The sequence below is a fragment of the Taudactylus pleione genome, unplaced genomic scaffold, assembly GCF_031769625.1.
Source record: "Taudactylus pleione unplaced genomic scaffold, aTauple2 ptg001406l, whole genome shotgun sequence".
Classification (NCBI taxonomy): domain Eukaryota; kingdom Metazoa; phylum Chordata; class Amphibia; order Anura; family Myobatrachidae; genus Taudactylus; species Taudactylus pleione.
Window position 1 is genome coordinate 17,643 of NW_028285806.1, and position 19,858 is coordinate 37,500.

At 49.4% G+C, this 19,858-nt stretch overlaps 1 protein-coding gene across 1 annotated transcript in view; it reads left to right on the forward strand.

Moving 5' to 3' along the window:
- LOC148442737 (anillin-like) overlaps positions 1-19,858 on the forward strand; it is a gene marked incomplete at its 5' end in the record, with an annotated part of 235,749 nt that overhangs the window by 8,244 nt on the left and 207,647 nt on the right. Inside the window, 3 exons of the mRNA XM_088463547.1 lie at positions 18,987-19,040; positions 19,133-19,162; positions 19,247-19,268. Of these exons, the coding sequence (XP_088319673.1) occupies positions 18,987-19,040; positions 19,133-19,162; positions 19,247-19,268 (106 nt within the window). The remainder of the gene's footprint in view (positions 1-18,986; positions 19,041-19,132; positions 19,163-19,246; positions 19,269-19,858) is intronic.

The window sequence follows — 19,858 nt, forward strand, 5'->3', positions numbered from 1 at the left end:
GTCTGTGTAGCACGCTATCCTTACCATGTCTGGTAGTGGTGAGTCTGTGCAGGAATTGGGGAAGGGGATGTGGTTACTGGGGGCTTATGCACACCATGTTATGCCCTCTCAGGTCCACCTACCGTCTCTACCTCTGTGGGACGTTTGGCGGCTCCCCCTGCATTTCCCCAGTTGGGATTCACGAAGCAGCCGGTGGTCCCATCTTCCGTACAGGGGTTTCCCCGGCAGATGGTGGTGGCGCAAGGCCTCCCTCAGCAGACAGCACCTTCTCAGGTTTCTCCGGAGCCTATTTGGGTAAATTCTCTTTCTACTTCAGGGTCCATAGGGGGTCCACAGGGTTGACCTTAGGGTATAGGTTGGGAACCAAATCCGGGCACCACGCAGTTAAAGCTTTTAGCTCCCAGGATGCACTGGGTCCACTCTCCCTATAACCCCACCCCCAAGCCAGAGGCACCTTAGTTTAAGTTGGTGCCCGGCCGGAGTCGGGTCACCGTTAGCGCAGGGGGAGCTGATTAGCAGCCCCTAAGCTTATTTTATTTTTTTAGGGACAAAGTTTTTTCATGGACTTTGGACTCTTCAGAGCGGCAGCGTCGGACTGTCCATAGGACGTCTAAGCTGCCGCTCCGTCACCCCGCTGGCGCTGAGACGCCAGTACAGATCTGGGGATCTCAGCGGGACCCCAGAGTCTGTACTAGCCGGACTCTGCGGGCGCCCAGGACTGCTGCCGGATCCACGGGGAGCAGGTAAGGTCGCGGATCACCGCTTGCGGTGATCCGCGCATTTCAAATGCAGTCCTGTGCCTCCGGTCTCAGGGGACAGACCGGAGGCGCCGGCAGTGGCGGCGGGCCCCCCATACCCCGTGTGTCCACTAGACCACCAGGGACTTAACGATCGGTGCAGGGAGCCGGGGTCCCGGGGGTTAATAGCCGGCCAGGGGAGGCAGCCTTCCCTGTTACAGCGGCTCCTCCCCTCAGCTCAGCGCGCCTTTCAGTATCCATAGTCTGGCGTCGCTGAGCTGCTTCCTCCGCGGGCCACGCTTCTTCTGAGGTCTCCAGCGGCCATTTTATCTCTGTGGTGCAGCAGAAATCTCTGGAGATGGCAGTGAGTCCAGTCCCCCTGCGTACCTCACCATCAGGTCAGTGTACACAGCGCTGTAGCCTTCCCAGACACTGAATCTGGGCAGTTGAATGCAGTGTAATAGTGCAGTATATTATATGACATGTTTATGTATATATGTATATATCTGCATTGTATGTGACTTATGCTAGTGCTGACTGTACTTTATTCTCTCACCTGTCAGTGTATATCTATCCCTTTTCTTTATCTGCCCTAATACAGCTGTACTTAGGGTGGTTCTGAGACCTCACATTTATATACTTGTTAATATTTGTGTGGTTTGTCACATACTGTTGCGTGCTGCACGTTGCCATATTTTAGATGGAACTGTGTGTTGCATACGCTGAAAATGGGTCCCTGCAGCTAATTTTTGGCATCAGTCAGGACCAGTATAGTGCTGCTTAATATTTCCGCCAAGATTGGTCAGATATGTCTGACCAGGAGATAGAGCGTTATACTGCACCCATTTTTACTATCCTGCAAGTCATGTGCTGCAGGTGTTAGTGCGGAGGATTTGACTCATAAAGGGTTCTGTATGTGGCGTCATCTGGTGCCGGCCTCTTTCACGACCCCCTTGGGCGGTTTGTTTTCTCGGGATCCTCTCAATTGCGGATCGCCGGGCGGGCCCCATTGTTGTACCTCACTTGGGGTTACTTCACCATACTGCCCTTTTCATCTCAGGGTATCTCGCAGCTTCTTGCACTCTTCCCCTGTGACACAGACTACCGCTCCCTGCAGGGGTTTTTCGCAGTATATGAATTCCCCCTGGTGCCACAATAGTCTGTCATTCCCCTTGCAGGGATTACCACAACAGCCACCCTGGGTGGATGTCGTTTTCTACGAAACGCTAATTGGCGTGGTTGACGCCCTGTGGTTACTTCCCAGTTGGCTCTGCCGTGAACTGGGTACTGTTCGGGGCTCTTTCCCTCTTACACGGGGGGAAGCCTATTTCAGGTATTATTATCCCTGCTTTAGGGCTGGTAGCAGGTCCATTCTGGTTAGAGTGAATGTTGACCTGCACCTGTATCATACACCCTCAGTATTGCGTGCCTTCGGGTTCCCTGTTGCTGACTAGCGGGTGGATCGCATAGCGGGACTCTGGCTGTTGCCAGATAGGAGGTGTTACAACAGTGTTTGGCCTCCTGTCCCAAATTCCCTGAGGGTCATCACGAGCCCCTCCTGGGGGGGATGGGCGTGTTACTCGTCTGATTACAGACGTTACTACGCCTCCCATTCCTGCGTGGTCAGATTCTTCGGATCCGTAGGTGGTAACTCTGCCTGAAATCAGTATACTTGCTTTCAGGAGTTGTTACCCATCCTACCATGGCTATAGCATGGTTGGTTAATACTATTGCATATTGGGTTGATGCGTTTGTAACGTTTTTTTCCCCTCCAACACGTCGGGGGTTCAAATGTATTTGGTCGCTCACGTAATATATGCTGTTGTCATAGGTGGAAATGCCTATATTGGATACCAGTCTCCTAACTTTCAGAGTTCCGGCTGCGACTGTATCCTCCGTAATACCCTATGGCTGCGCTCTGGGAATGCAGAGGTGCAGATACCATCTTTAGGGTTGATATTGTTTGGTCCTGACCTTGACAAGATTGTAGTAACATTGGCAGTATTACTAACGACAAGTTTACCGCTTTCAGCTATGCCCACTACAAGGCCTCAGACTAAGTCTGTTAAGTCTTTTTTGTCCTCTGGGTCAGCCTAAAGGTCTGTTTCTTCGTAGACTGTCGGCGTCTACAAGGGCCGACATATCCAGTACCGAGCAGGCCTGGACTGCCAGCCGATCCTGCTTCTGAACCTACGGATATCTCTTCAGTCTGACGGGACAGGCCTACAACTGGGAGATACCGATTTTCTCAGTTCGCCCGGTATTGGTGTCAAGTTGCCGCGGCTACGTGGGTAGGAAGGTACGCCCTCTTTACAAGGGCCTTACAGATCCAGAAAGCTATGCAGTTGTTGCGGTAAGCGGAGCTCATTAGGCCATCCCCACTATCTCAGTGAGGGACTGGTTGTTCTGTTTTCTTTCTGGTGCGGTGGCTGAATGGTCCTCTTTGGCCTATTCTCTGTCTCAATTCCCTGAACCAGTTCCTAAAGCTACCTGGGCTCAGGAGGAAATCCCTATGCTCCATCATACGATGTTTGGAACCTGGGGACTTTAGGGTATCACTGGATATACAGGACGCGTGCCTACGGGTACTTACAGAGACCTTTCCTCAGCATGGGCTGAGGTTTGCTGTATCACAGCAACACTTACAATTTTTCGGGCTCTGCCTGTTGGGACTGTCCTCAGCCCCACAGGGGTTTACCAGCGTTTTGGATTTTCTGACAGTTCTTCTGTTCAGTATATCCCAATGCTCCTGTACCTGGACGGCCTCCTGCTCTTAGCGGGATCACCGGGGTACTTTACGGCCAGGTCAGGATGACTGTGGCTTCTTCAGGGTGCAGACGTTTAATCAACGGGGAAAAAGTCCTCCCTGCATCCCTCTCTGGGTATTCTTCATCTAGGATCCCTGCTGGATTCTCAGAATCTGAGAATTCTTCTGGCGTAAGACGGAATCTCCTCTCTTCCATTAGGAGTACATGGTTGTCTGCGCAGTCGACAGATGTCTTTACACTCTGGGATGCATGGTGGAATGGGCTCAGTTCCATTCCAGGCCTTTCCATAATTGGCTCATCTCCAGTTGGAATGAGTTTTTTCTGTCGGATAACTGTTCAAACGATGATGCTCTCTCCGGAGGCAAGTCGGTCCCTGTCCGGGTGGCTATGGCCATCTCGTCCAGGGTTTTCTTTGCTAGGGACAGTGTCTGGATCGAATCCTTTTCAGTGCAGTTGGACGTCTGTCGATTCCACCCTGTCAATTAACTTACTCTGGCATAACTCTTGTTTCCCGGTGAACCTGAAAAGGTTCAGTCCGACAGGGTCAGGACAGTGGCGTCCTTTTTAGCAACACTGTTCGTTGGGTGGCAATGACAGGTATGTCACATATTCGGACATAGTCCGAGGGTCTCCTCCCGACCATCTCGGCAGCGTTCATTTCAGGAGCTCTCCATTGGGAAGCGGGAGTCCTCAGCCGTCACGACGTGCATCCCGGGGACTAGTCTCTTCCCCAAGAGAGGTTTCATCTCCTGGTGAGCAGGGGGGGCCCCCCTGAGGTGACCCTCATGGCCTTCTGACTTTATCACACTATGGTGTTACAGTTCAGCTCTGGGGATTCTGAAGCAAACTTCAGCGACTCTTTGTCGGTGAAGTGGTCCTTCCACTTTGTGTACCTGTGTTCTCCGGTCTCCCTTCTTCCTCGAGGTCTTTGGAAGTGTTTTCAATCGAGACGGAGATGCTTTCCTGCTGGTGGCTCCTGATTGTCCCAGATGTCAGGGGTACTTGGATCTTCGGAGTCTCTACATCGATACTCCATCCCTGATGCTTCACTGCCCGGACCTGTTGTCTCAGGGTCCTTGGTTTTGCCTTGGACCTGGGTCGTTTGTCTTTGACTGTGTCCTTACAGTGGTCTTACGGCTTCCCTGGCTTTGTCATCGTTGGAATGATTAGAGCACATGGATCAGCTTTTGCTGGGACCTACCACAAACCGTGGCAGCCATAAATCTTATGGTATTGTACCTGTCGATACAATCCTCCGGTGTCCAGGATTTCCAGATATTCTGGCATTCCTTCCGGCTGGCTTGGGTTTCACACTTGGCCTGGTCTTCCTGACAGTGCGGATCTCTACACTGTCAGTATGGTTAAGATATGGAATTGCTTCACTCTGGTATCCAGTTCATCCTTTGGAGTGTTTTCTTGATTATGCCTCCATTTGTCCTCCCTAGGGACTCCTTGGGAGTAAGTAGTGGTTCTTCGTTACCTCCGGGGACAGTCAATGGAACCGCTGGTTGTGATAGCCATTACATGGTCTATTGCTTAGGCTCTCTCTTTCTCTCAGGGTGTTTATATCAACCAGGAGAGTGTCTGATTTGGGAGCGTTCTCGTGTGGCTCCCTCTTCTGGAGGGCATCATGTCAGGGTGTGAGTTGCTCTCGCCCTGTGTTTCTTCTTAGTGGTTTTCAGGTTCCATATTATTCTGGAACTTATGGTACGGCCATTCTGTCCCCAGTCCTCTCGGCTGGTGTGGCCTCATTGACTGTGGTCTGGCCTCTTTGGATTTATGTGATCCATTCAGGTTCCTTACGGAAATCGGACTCCTTATTGGTGGTCTGAGATTTCTGGTTTTCACAGGAAAGGATGGCCGGCCTATAACCAAATGTTGGCTTGGATGGCCTCGTAGGTCTTCCTCAGGGGCCTACCCATGGGTAGGTCTTCCTGTTGTTGATGCTTGTTTTTTCTCGGGCCATGTGACCCTCGTGTGCGGCTCGCTGTGGCGCCTCGGCTGTTTTGCCTTACTAGGTGGCCACGTGGTCTTCTGTCCACACCTTTTTAAGGTTCTAGGCATTGGTTTCCTTTGCCTCTCAGGATGCTTCCTTTTTGGCGACGGATTCTCCTCTCAGCACAGGAGCGTCCCCACCCTTGGTTGAACTGCTTTGGGACATCCCCAAGGTCAACCCTGTGGACCCCCTATGGACCCTGAAGTAGAAAACAAGAGATATGGTAAGAACTTACCTTTGTTATCTCTGTTTCTACGAAGTCCATAGGGTCCACAGGGCGCCCGCCCTGACGCACCTGGCTTCATATGGGCTGTGTGGCTGGTCACCGGTTTTCCGTCTCCCATTTCGGTGAGTATGGTTATTGAGTGTTCCAGTTTTCTCTCTCTTTTTCTCTCCTCCGGCCTTTGGCTACTTACAAACTGAGGTGCCTCTGGCTTGGGGGTGGGGTTATAGGGAGAGTGGACCCAGTGCATCCTGGGAGCTAAAAGCTTTAACTGCGTGGTGCCCGGATTTGGTTCCCAACCTATACCCTAAGGTCAACCCTGTGGACCCTATGGACTTCGTAGAAACAGAGATAACAAAGGTAAGTTCTTACCATATCTCTTGTTGTCTACCACGGTGCAAAACTTGACAGATGTTACAGGGGGAATCACCGCTTCGACCTGCCAAGAGACCACTACTGTCATCTGTCTACTCGTGATGATGATGACAAGATGTCGGACGACAGTGAGATTCATGACTTGTCTGACTCTGAACCCCCCCATCGGGATGTAGAGCCTAAGTTAGAAATATGTCTGTGGCCTAATACAGGCGGGATGTGTGGCCATGGTGATTGAGGACAAGGAACCTCCAGCAACTAAAGCTGCCCATACATCAGCGACTGTCACTAACCGGCGATATGATGGGTGGAAATGCCGACCGCCCACCATCGATGTTCAGCGATACGTCGCAGGATCGCTGAATTTTTACATGTTAAATGTCCCCGATTAGACAATCTCGATCGTCAAATTGGGAAAATCCAACATGTTGGATTTCTGCAATGCCGGGTTGCAGCATCGCGGGATCACTGCAATCCATTGCAGATGTATCGGGCCTTTTAGTCCAAATATGCCTTCTTTTTTTTTTTTTTTTTTTTTAAGTACGTTAGCGGTACCGCTGCCATATTTCCTCTGTCTGATCAACTAGTGTATTATTTGGAGGAGCCTTGGACATTTCCTGGGAAGCACTTCCAACCTCAAAAAATGTGTGGCTCACGCTTATCCCTTTGCAGGGGATTATTTCTCTAAATGGGAGACTCCTCCTCAGGTGGATTTGCATGTGACGTGCCTGGTTAAGAGTGCGACTCTGTCCAGGCCATCCATGTCCTGTTTGAAAGATGTTACGGACAGGAAAGTGGAAGTGTGCTTAAAGTCCATTTATTCCCTTTCAGGAGGGGCCACCAGGCCAGCCAGGGCCATCTGCTGGGTTGCCAGAGCCATGGAACGCTGGGCGGATTCTCTGGAGACGTCGTTTCCCTCAGATGCTACCAGTGAGCAAGTAGAGCTGGTAGGCAATCTCAGGATTCAGCTACTTATATTAATGAGGCTGCTGTAGACATCGGCCTCTTAACATCCAGGATTTCAGCTGCGGCTATTTCAGCACGCTGCTCCCTATGGTTGCGCTCTTGGAGAGCGGATGCTGAATCTAAGAAAGGGCAGGAGTGTTTACCTTACAACGGACAAGTCTTGTTTGGTCCGGATTTGGATAAAATTGTGGACACTTCGGCAGCTGCAAAAACTGCTTGTCTCCTCTCGGCTCCTGCTCCCTCGAGGTCTGGGACCTCGTCCTTTCGCCTTATCACCCTCAGGAAAAACTTAAGGCTCATTCCTTTCCTAGGCCTTCAGGCGCCACAAAGGTTACCAAGCCCACGAAGCAGGCTTGGAGTGCCAGACGTCCAGCTGCCAAGTCTGACTATAAGCCCTCAGGGCGGGAGGCAGACTTCTTCAGTTCGCTCAGTGCTGGTGTCAGACCACCACAGACACTTGGGTAAGGGAAGTCGTCTTTCACGGGTACGCCCTCTCCTTTCGCAGAAGGCCTCCCCATCAGTTCTTCAGCACAGGCCTCCAGTCAAACCAGGACAAGGCCATCCAAATCCAGGAAGTGGTACGTTCTATGCTCCAAGCAGGGGTCATAGTACCTGTCCTGTTAACCTAGAGGGGAACAGGTTATTATACAAACCTCTTTCTGGTTCAAGAACCGAATGGTTCATATCGGCCTATCCTCAACCTCAAGTCCCTGGAGACCCTACGGTCAATTATAGAACCTGGGGATTTTATGGTGTCTCTGGATATTCAGGATGCATACCTGCATATTCCGATTGCTTCAGCTCACCAACGTTTTCTCAGGTTTGCCGTTTTGCCTTCCTACTGCGCCTTGGGTGTTTAACGAAAATTATGGCACTAATGGCAGCCCATCTGCGACTGCAGGGGGTCCGCCTGTTACCCTACCTGGACGTCTTCTGCTTCTAGCCGGGTTTCCAGAGGTACTTCTCCACCATCAACAGCTTACTATCTCTGTGCTGCAGACTCACGGCTGGCTAATCAACTGAAAAGTCCTCCCTAACTCCTTACCAGAGGGTGCTCCATCTCGGGGCTCTACTGGATTCTCAACAACAGAGGATCTTTCTGACGACAGACAAGATCTCCAATTTGCAGACGCAGATACACAAGTGCCTACACAGTAGCCGAGTGTCCATTCACTCAGCAATGCAGTTACTGGGCTCCATGGTTTCGACGTTCGACATGGTGGAGTATGCCCAGTTTCACTCCCAGCCTCTGCAGAGCTTGATCCTCTCCAGGTGGGACGGATTACCCCACTGGATAAAACCTCAAAGGATGGTGCTCTCTCCGGAGGTGCGTCGGTCTATTGCTTGGTAGCTTCAGACAGGTCATCTCCCCAACAGGTGCCCCTTTTGGATTCCGGACTGTGTTCACCTGACAACGGACGCCTGTCTCCGGGGTTGGGTCGCAGTGACAGGTCCACACTTCTTTCAGGGAAGGTGGACAGCAGAAGAGCCTGCCCTATAAACATATTGGAACTTCGGGTGGTGTTCAGGGCCTTGCAACAGGCCAGGCTAATTATACCTGGAAAGTCAGTGCAGGTTCAGTCAGACAACGACAGGACGGTGGCTTACATCAACCGTTAAGGCGGAACGCAAAGTCAGGCAGCAATGACAAAGGTGTCACGCATTCTGACTTGGGCGGAAGGCCATCTCCCGGCCATATCAGCAGTGTTCATACCAGGAGTACTCAATTGGGAAGCGGATTTCCTCAGCCGTTATGACGTACATCCAGGGGAATGGTCTATTCACCAAGAAGTGTTTCAGCTCCTCGTGGACAAGTGGGGACTTCCAGAGGTAGACCTCATGGCCTCCCGACACAATCGCAAACTGCCAGTGTACGGGTCCAAAACAAGAGACTCCGAGGCTCTTCTAGTGGACGCTCTGTCGGTCAAGTGGACCTTCCAGTTTGTGTACTGCTCTCCTCCAGTCTCCCTTCTTCCTCGGTTACTTCAGCAGTTCAGGCAAGGAGGAGGCACGGTTCTGCTGGTGGCTCCAGTGTGGCCTAGACGTCACTGGACACTCCATTGATGTTGCCTCAACGTCCGAAACTGTTGTCTAAGGGTCCTTGCCTTTACCCGGACCTGGGTTGTCTGTCTTTGACGGCCTGGCTCCTGAGACATCCCCCCCTCTCTAAGGTCCAGGGGTTTTTCCAGCTCTGTGGTTAACACCATGCTCAGAGCTCGGAAACCTGCTTCTGCCAGGATTTACCACATGGTGTGGCATACCTACTTTGATTGGTGTTGTCTCAGAGGTTACGATCCCCAAATGTTTCGGATATCCAGACTTTTGGCTTTCCTGCAGGCGGGTTTAGATCACGGTCTCCGCCTTGCCCCATTGAAGGTGCTTGTCTCTGCACTATCAATGTAGTTCCAGCGTAGGATTGCTCCTCTCTCTGATAGCTGCACTTTTATGCAAGGTGTCCTTCGCATTCAGCCTCCCTTTGTCCCTCCAGTGGCTCCTTGGGATTTGGCTGTGGTCTTGAGGGCTCTCCAAGGACCTCCATTTGAACCACTGAGCTCAGTGGATTTCAAATGGCTTACGGCTTCTTGTTGCCCTCCGTTTCTGATTTTACACCAGGACAGGTGCTTCGGACTCACCCTGGGTTCCTTCCTAAGGTGGTGTCTAGTTTCCACATTAATGAGGAAATTATTGTACCGGCTTTTAATTCTGCAGAACTCTCATTGGATATATGACAGTTCCCTTCGGAAGTCAGACTCCTTCTTTGTACTTTATGGATTCCACAAGAAGGGATGGTTGCATGGGTGTGATCCCTAACGCTCTCTCTGCCATCCCATGTAACTACTATACACTGTGTATTACTGCTGTCATTCCCCATCCTCCATGTACTGCATGAGTGTGACCCCTAACGCTCTCTCTGCCATCCCATGTAACTACTATACACTCTGTATTACTGCTGTCATTCCCCATCCTCCATGTACTGCATGGGTGTGATCCCTAACGCTATCTCTGCCATCCCATGTAACTACTATACACTGTGTATTACTGCTGTCATTCCCCATCCTCCATGTACTGCATGGGTGTGATCCCTAACGCTATCTCTGCCATCCCATGTAACTACTATACACCGTGTATTACTGCTGTCATTCCCCATCCTCCATGTACTGCATGGGTGTGACCCCTAACGCTCTCTCTGCCATCCCATGTAACTACTATACACTGTATTACTGCTGTCATTCCCTATCCTCCATGTACTGCATGGGTATGATCCCTAACGCTCTCTCTGCCATCCCATGTAACTACTATACACTGTGTATTACTGCTGTCATTCCCCATCCTCCATGTACTGCATGGGTGTGATCCCTAACGCTCTCTCTGCCATCCCATGTAACTACTATACACTGTGTATTACTGCTGTCATTCCCCATCCTCCATGTACTGCATGGGAGTGATCCCTAACGCTCTCTCTGCCATCCCATGTAACTACTATACACTGTGTATTACTGCTGTCATTCCCCATCCTCCATGTACTGCATGGGTGTGACCCCTAACGCTCTCTCTGCCATCCCATGTAACTACTGTACACTGTGTATTACTGCTGTCATTCCCCATCCTCCGTGTACTGCATGGGTGTGATCCCTAACGCTCTCTCTGCCATCCCATGTAACTACTATACACTGTGTATTACTGCTGTCATTCCCCATCCTCCATGTACTGCATGGGTGTGACCCCTAACGCTCTCTCTGCCATCCCATGTAACTACTATACACTCTGTATTACTGCTGTCATTCCCCATCCTCCATGTACTGCATGGGTGTGATCCCTAACGCTATCTCTGCCATCCCATGTAACTACTATACACTGTGTATTACTGCTGTCATTCCCCATCCTCCATGTACTGCATGGGTGTGATCCCTAACGCTCTCTCTGCCATCCCATGTAACTACTATACACTGTGTATTACTGCTGTCATTCCCCATCCTCCATGTACTGCATGAGTGTGACCCCTAACGCTCTCTCTGCCATCCCATGTAACTACTATACACTCTGTATTACTGCTGTCATTCCCCATCCTCCATGTACTGCATGGGTGTGATCCCTAACGCTATCTCTGCCATCCCATGTAACTACTATACACTGTGTATTACTGCTGTCATTCCCCATCCTCCATGTACTGCATGGGTGTGATCCCTAACGCTATCTCTGCCATCCCATGTAACTACTATACACCGTGTATTACTGCTGTCATTCCCCATCCTCCATGTACTGCATGGGTGTGACCCCTAACGCTCTCTCTGCCATCCCATGTAACTACTATACACTGTATTACTGCTGTCATTCCCTATCCTCCATGTACTGCATGGGTATGATCCCTAACGCTCTCTCTGCCATCCCATGTAACTACTATACACTGTGTATTACTGCTGTAATTCCCCATCCTCCATGTACTGCATGAGTGTGACCCCTAACGCTCTCTCTGCCATCCCATGTAACTACTATACACTCTGTATTACTGCTGTCATTCCCAATCCTCCATGTACTGCATGGGTGTGATCCCTAACGCTCTCTCTGCCATCCCATGTAACTACTATACACTCTGTATTACTGCTGTCATTCCCCATCCTCCATGTACTGCATGAGTGTGACCCCTAACGCTCTCTCTGCCATCCCATGTAACTACTATACACTCTGTATTACTGCTGTCATTCCCCATCCTCCATGTACTGCATGGGTGTGATCCCTAACGCTATCTCTGCCATCCCATGTAACTACTATACACTGTGTATTACTGCTGTCATTCCCTATCCTCCATGTACTGCATGGGTGTGATCCCTAACGCTCTCTCTGCCATCCCATGTAACTACTATACACTCTGTATTACTGCTGTCATTCCCCATCCTCCATGTACTGCATGAGTGTGACCCCTAACGCTCTCTCTGCCATCCCATGTAACTACTATACACTCTGTATTACTGCTGTCATTCCCTATCCTCCATGTACTGCATGGGTGTGATCCCTAACGCTCTCTCTGCCATCCCATGTAACTACTATACACTGTGTATTACTGCTGTCATTCCCCATCCTCCATGTACTGCATGGGTGTGATCCCTAACGCTATCTCTGCCATCCCATGTAACTACTATACACTGTGTATTACTGCTGTCATTCCCCATCCTCCATGTACTGCATGGGTGTGATCCCTAACGCTCTCTCTGCCATCCCATGTAACTACTATACACTGTGTATTACTGCTGTCATTCCCTATCCTCCATGTACTGCATGGGTGTGATCCCTAACGCTCTCTCTGCCATCCCATGTAACTACTATACACTGTGTATTACTGCTGTCATTCCCCATCCTCCATGTACTGCATGGGTGTGATCCCTAACGCTCTCTCTGCCATCCCATGTAACTACTATACACTGTGTATTACTGCTGTCATTCCCCATCCTCCATGTACTGCATGGGAGTGATCCCTAACGCTCTCTCTGCCATCCCATGTAACTACTATACACTGTGTATTACTGCTGTCATTCCCCATCCTCCATGTACTGCATGGGTGTGACCCCTAACGCTCTCTCTGCCATCCCATGTAACTACTGTACACTGTGTATTACTGCTGTCATTCCCCATCCTCCGTGTACTGCATGGGTGTGATCCCTAACGCTCTCTCTGCCATCCCATGTAACTACTATACACTGTGTATTACTGCTGTCATTCCCCATCCTCCATGTACTGCATGGGTGTGACCCCTAACGCTCTCTCTGCCATCCCATGTAACTACTATACACTCTGTATTACTGCTGTCATTCCCCATCCTCCATGTACTGCATGGGTGTGATCCCTAACGCTATCTCTGCCATCCCATGTAACTACTATACACTGTGTATTACTGCTGTCATTCCCCATCCTCCATGTACTGCATGGGTGTGATCCCTAACGCTCTCTCTGCCATCCCATGTAACTACTATACACTGTGTATTACTGCTGTCATTCCCCATCCTCCATGTACTGCATGAGTGTGACCCCTAACGCTCTCTCTGCCATCCCATGTAACTACTATACACTCTGTATTACTGCTGTCATTCCCCATCCTCCATGTACTGCATGGGTGTGATCCCTAACGCTATCTCTGCCATCCCATGTAACTACTATACACTGTGTATTACTGCTGTCATTCCCCATCCTCCATGTACTGCATGGGTGTGATCCCTAACGCTATCTCTGCCATCCCATGTAACTACTATACACCGTGTATTACTGCTGTCATTCCCCATCCTCCATGTACTGCATGGGTGTGACCCCTAACGCTCTCTCTGCCATCCCATGTAACTACTATACACTGTATTACTGCTGTCATTCCCTATCCTCCATGTACTGCATGGGTATGATCCCTAACGCTCTCTCTGCCATCCCATGTAACTACTATACACTGTGTATTACTGCTGTAATTCCCCATCCTCCATGTACTGCATGAGTGTGACCCCTAACGCTCTCTCTGCCATCCCATGTAACTACTATACACTCTGTATTACTGCTGTCATTCCCAATCCTCCATGTACTGCATGGGTGTGATCCCTAACGCTCTCTCTGCCATCCCATGTAACTACTATACACTCTGTATTACTGCTGTCATTCCCCATCCTCCATGTACTGCATGAGTGTGACCCCTAACGCTCTCTCTGCCATCCCATGTAACTACTATACACTCTGTATTACTGCTGTCATTCCCCATCCTCCATGTACTGCATGGGTGTGATCCCTAACGCTATCTCTGCCATCCCATGTAACTACTATACACTGTGTATTACTGCTGTCATTCCCTATCCTCCATGTACTGCATGGGTGTGATCCCTAACGCTCTCTCTGCCATCCCATGTAACTACTATACACTCTGTATTACTGCTGTCATTCCCCATCCTCCATGTACTGCATGAGTGTGACCCCTAACGCTCTCTCTGCCATCCCATGTAACTACTATACACTCTGTATTACTGCTGTCATTCCCTATCCTCCATGTACTGCATGGGTGTGATCCCTAACGCTCTCTCTGCCATCCCATGTAACTACTATACACTGTGTATTACTGCTGTCATTCCCCATCCTCCATGTACTGCATGGGTGTGATCCCTAACGCTATCTCTGCCATCCCATGTAACTACTATACACTGTGTATTACTGCTGTCATTCCCCATCCTCCATGTACTGCATGGGTGTGATCCCTAACGCTCTCTCTGCCATCCCATGTAACTACTATACACTGTGTATTACTGCTGTCATTCCCTATCCTCCATGTACTGCATGGGTGTGATCCCTAACGCTCTCTCTGCCATCCCATGTAACTACTATACACTGTGTATTACTGCTGTCATTCCCCATCCTCCATGTACTGCATGGGTGTGACCCCTAACGTTCTCTCTGCCATCCCATGTAACTACTATACACTGTGTATTACTGCTGTCATTCCCTATCCTCCATGTACTGCATGGGTGTGATCCCTAACGCTCTCTCTGCCATCCCATGTAAATACTATACACTCTGTATTACTGCTGTCATTCCCTATCCTCCATGTACTGCATGGGTGTGATCCCTAACGCTCTCTCTGCCATCCCATGTAACTACTATACACTGTGTATTACTGCTGTCATTCCCTATCCTCCATGTACTGCATGGGTATTACTGCTGCCATTCCCCATCCTCCATGTACTGCATGGGTGTGATCCCTAACGCTCTCTCTGCCATCCCATGTAACTACTATACACACTGTATTACTGCTGTCATTCCCCATCCTCCATGTACTGCATGGGTATTACTGCTGCCATTCCCCATCCTCCATGTACTGCATGGGTGAGATCCCTAACACTCTCTCTGCCATCCCATGTAACTACTATACACTGTGTATTACTGCTGTCATTCCCCATCCTCCATGTACTGCATGGGTGTGATCCCTAACGTTCTCTCTGCCATCCCATGTAACTACTATACACTCTGTATTACTGCTGTCATTCCCTATCCTCCATGTACTGCATGGGTGTGATCCCTAACGCTATCTCTGCCATCCCATGTAACTACTATACACTGTGTATTACTGCTGTCATTCCCCATCCTCCATGTACTGCATGGGTGTGATCCCTAACGCTATCTCTGCCATCCCATGTAACTACTATACACTGTGTATTACTGCTGTCATTCCCTATCCTCCATGTACTGCATGGGTGTGACCCCTAACGCTCTCTCTGCCATCCCATGTAACTACTATACACTGTGTAATACTGCTGTCATTCCCCATCCTCCATGTACTGCATGGGTGTGATCCCTAACGCTCTCTCTGCCATCCCATGTAACTACTATACACTGTGTATTACTGCTGTCATTCCCTATCCTCCATGTACTGCATGGGTGTGACCCCTTACGCTCTCTCTGCCATCCCATGTAACTACTATACACTCTGTATTACTGCTGTCATTCCCCATCCTCCATGTAGTGCATGGGTGTGATCCCTAACGCTCTCTCTGCCATCCCATGTAACTACTATACACTGTGTATTACTGCTGTCATTCCCCATCATCCATGTACTGCATGGGTGTGATCCCTAACGCGATCTCTGCCATCCCATGTAACTACTATACACTGTATTACTGCTGTCATTCCCTATCCTCCATGTACTGCATGGGTGTGATCCCTAACGCTCTCTCTGCCATCCCATGTAACTACTATACACTCTGTATTACTGCTGTCATTCCCCATCCTCCATGTACTGCATGGGTGTGATCCCTAACGCTCTCTCTGCCATCCCATGTAACTACTATACACTGTATTACTTTTGTCATTCCCCATCCTCCATGTACTGCATGGGTGTGATCCCTAACGCTCTCTCTGCCTTCCCATGTAACTACTATACACTGTGTATTACTGCTGCCATTCCCCTTCCTCCATGTACTGCATGGGTGTGATCCCTAACGCTATCTCTGCCATCCCATGTAACTACTATACACTGTGTATTACTGCTGCCATTCCCCATCCTCCATGTACTGCATGGGTGTGATCCCTAACGCGATCTCTGCCATCCCATGTAACTACTATACACTGTGTATTACTGCTGTCATTCCCCATCCTCCATGTACTGCATGGGTGTGATCCCTAACGCTATCTCTGCCATCCCATGTAACTACTATACACTGTGTATTACTGCTGTCATTCCCTATCCTCCATGTACTGCATGGGTGAGATCCCTAACGCTCTCTCTGCCATCCCATGTAACTACTATACACTCTGTATTACTGCTGTCATTCCCTATCCTCCATGTACTGCATGGGTGTGATCCCTAACGCTCTCTCTGCCATCCCATGTAACTACTATACACTGTGTATTACTGCTGTCATTCCCCATCCTCCATGTACTGCATGGGTGTGATCCCTAACGCTCTCTCTGCCATCCCATGTAACTACTATACACTGTGTATTACTGCTGTCTTTCCCCAACCTCCATGTACTGCATGGGTGTGATCCCTAACGCGATCTCTGCCATCCCATGTAACTACTATACACACTGTATTACTGCTGTCATTCCCCATCCTCCATGTACTGCATGGGTGAGATCCCTAACGCTCTCTCTGCCATCCCATGTAACTACTATACACTCTGTATTACTGCTGTCATTCCCTATCCTCCATGTACTGCATGGGTGTGATCCCTAACGCTCTCTCTGCCATCCCATGTAACTACTATACACTGTGTATTACTGCTGTCATTCCCCGTCCTCCATGTACTGCATGGGTGAGATCCCTAACGCTATCTCTGCCATCCCATGTAACTACTATACACTGTGTATTACTGCTGTCTTTCCCCATCCTCCATGTACTGCATGGGTGTGATCCCTAACGCGATCTCTGCCATCCCATGTAACTACTATACACACTGTATTACTGCTGTCATTCCCCATCCTCCATGTACTGCATGAGTGTGACCCCTAACGCTCTCTCTGCCATCCCATGTAACTACTATACACTGTGTATTACTGCTGTCATTCCCCATCCTCCATGTACTGCATGGGTGTGATCCCTAACGCTCTCTCTGCCATCCCATGTAACTACTATACACTGTGTATTACTGCTGTCATTCCCCATCCTCCATGTACTGCTTGGGTGTGATCCCTAACGCTCTCTCTGCCATCCCATGTAACTACTATACACTGTGTATTACTGCTGTCATTCCCCATCCTCCATGTACTGCATGGGTGTGATCCCTAACGCGATCTCTGCCATCCCATGTAACTACTATACACACTGTATTACTGCTGTCATTCCCCATCCTCCATGTACTGCATGAGTGTGACCCCTAACGCTCTCTCTGCCATCCCATGTAACTACTATACACTGTGTATTACTGCTGTCATTCCCTATCCTCCATGTACTGCATAAGTGTGACCCCTAACGCTCTCTCTGCCATCCCATGTAACTACTATACACTCTGTATTACTGCTGTCATTCCCCATCCTCCATGTACTGCATGGGTGTGATCCCTAACGCTCTCTCTGCCATCCCATGTAACTACTATACACTGTGTATTACTGCTGTCATTCCCCATCCTCCATGTACTGCATGGGTGTGATCCCTAACGCTCTCTCTGCCATCCCATGTAACTACTATACACTCTGTATTACTGCTGCCATTCCCCATCCTCCATGTACTGCATGGGTGTGACCCCTAACGCTCTCTCTGCCATCCTATGTAACTACTATACACTGTGTATTACTGCTGTCATTCCCTATCCTCCATGTACTGCATGGGTGTGATCCCTAACGCTCTCTCTGCCATCCCATGTAACTACTATACACTGTGTATTACTGCTGTCATTCCCTATCCTCCATGTACTGCATGGGTGTGATCCCTAACGCTATCTCTGCCATCCCATGTAACTACTATACACTCTGTATTACTGCTGTCATTCCCTATCCTCCATGTACTGCATGGGTGTGATCCCTAACGTTCTCTCTGCCATCCCATGTAACTACTATACACTGTGTATTACTGCTGTCATTCCCTATCCTCCATGTACTGCATGGGTGTGATCCCTAACGCTCTCTCTGCCATCCCATGTAACTACTATACACTGTGTATTACTGCTGTCATTCCCTATCCTCCATGTACTGCATGGGTGTGATCCCTAACGCTATCTCTGCCATCCCATGTAACTACTATACACTCTGTGTTACTGCTGTCATTCCCTATCCTCCATGTACTGCATGGGTGTGATCCCTAACGTTCTCTCTGCCATCCCATGTAACTACTATACACTGTGTATTACTGCTGTCATTCCCCATCCTCCATGTACTGCATGGGTGTGATCCCTAACGTTCTCTCTGCCATCCCATGTAACTACTATACACTGTGTATTACTGCTGTCATTTCCTATCCTCCATGTACTGCATGGGTGTGATCCCTAACGCTCTCTCTGCCATCCCATGTAACTACTATACACTGTGTATTACTGCTGCCATTCCCCATCCTCCATGTACTGCATGGGTGTGATCCCTAACGCTCTCTCTGCCATCCCATGTAACTACTATACACTCTGTATTACTGCTGTCATTCCCTATCCTCCATGTACTGCATGGGTGTGATCCCTAACGCTCTCTCTGCCATCCCATGTAACTACTATACACTGTGTATTACTGCTGTCATTCCCCATCCTCCATGTACTGCATGGGTGTGACCCCTAACGCTCTCTCTGCCATCCCATGTAACTACTATACACTGTGTATTACTGCTGTCATTCCCTATCCTCCATGTACTGCATGGGTGTGACCCCTAACGCTCTCTCTGCCATCCCATGTAACTACTATACACTCTGTATTACTGCTGTCATTCCCCATCCTCCATGTACTGCATGGGTGTGATCCCTAACGCTATCTCTGCCATCTTCCAGGCACAAGGTGGATCTGTCTCTGCCCTGGAGAAGAGGAAGTCTCTGAAGCCCAAGGTAATTAATAAGCCATTCTGAGTGGAGAGCATTGGGAATGTGATGCTAGTTTTACTCCCATACACAACTGTATATCATGATCCTTTTCCCAGATCACTCCAAAGAAACTTCTGTCCTCCCGGGTAAGTACCGGCCACTGATGCTGTTCTCCTAGCGGTAAGTGTGTCATACAGAGATAACTGTGACACTTTCTTTCTTTCATACAGAAATCCTCATTGAACTCTCCAGGTCAGTGCCCTCTGGTGGTGGCGGTCATGCATTGCATGCTTATTACATCTCTATATGATCCCAGCATGCTCTGCCAGCAGATAGTGTTTGCCGAATCGCAGTTATATAGAGCTATCAGTGTTGCCTGTAAATGTTCTGCTTTAAACCACTATATCTCTTTTGTCCACTCGGTCACTGATCTGTGGGTACAGAGCCTCTGTAATGCATTGGCACTTTAAAATAGTTTGTCCTGTGCTCTCCTTCCATGTCCACCAGCAGGGCACAAACAGGGTATAGTGCTGTTTCTGGGGGCGGCTGTTCCGGGGGCGCTACCTGGGCAGTGTGTAAGTTTTGCGTTGAAGCTACACTTCCTCACTGGATACTGTGACTGCAGTTGTGCGGAGTCAGGCAACCTCTCTGTGCTGTGTGTAAATCAGAGCTGTGACGAGGTGGCCCCTTTTCCTCCACTCTCTGGAAGACCCCTTGCTGCCTCTGGTATTGAAGGATCCTTTTTGCTGGCATTGCAGCATCACATCTCACACAGTGGAAGCGGCCAAGTGAGTGACTTTCTCCTGGAATGGGAAGAGTTGGCTCAACTAAATCATGATGGC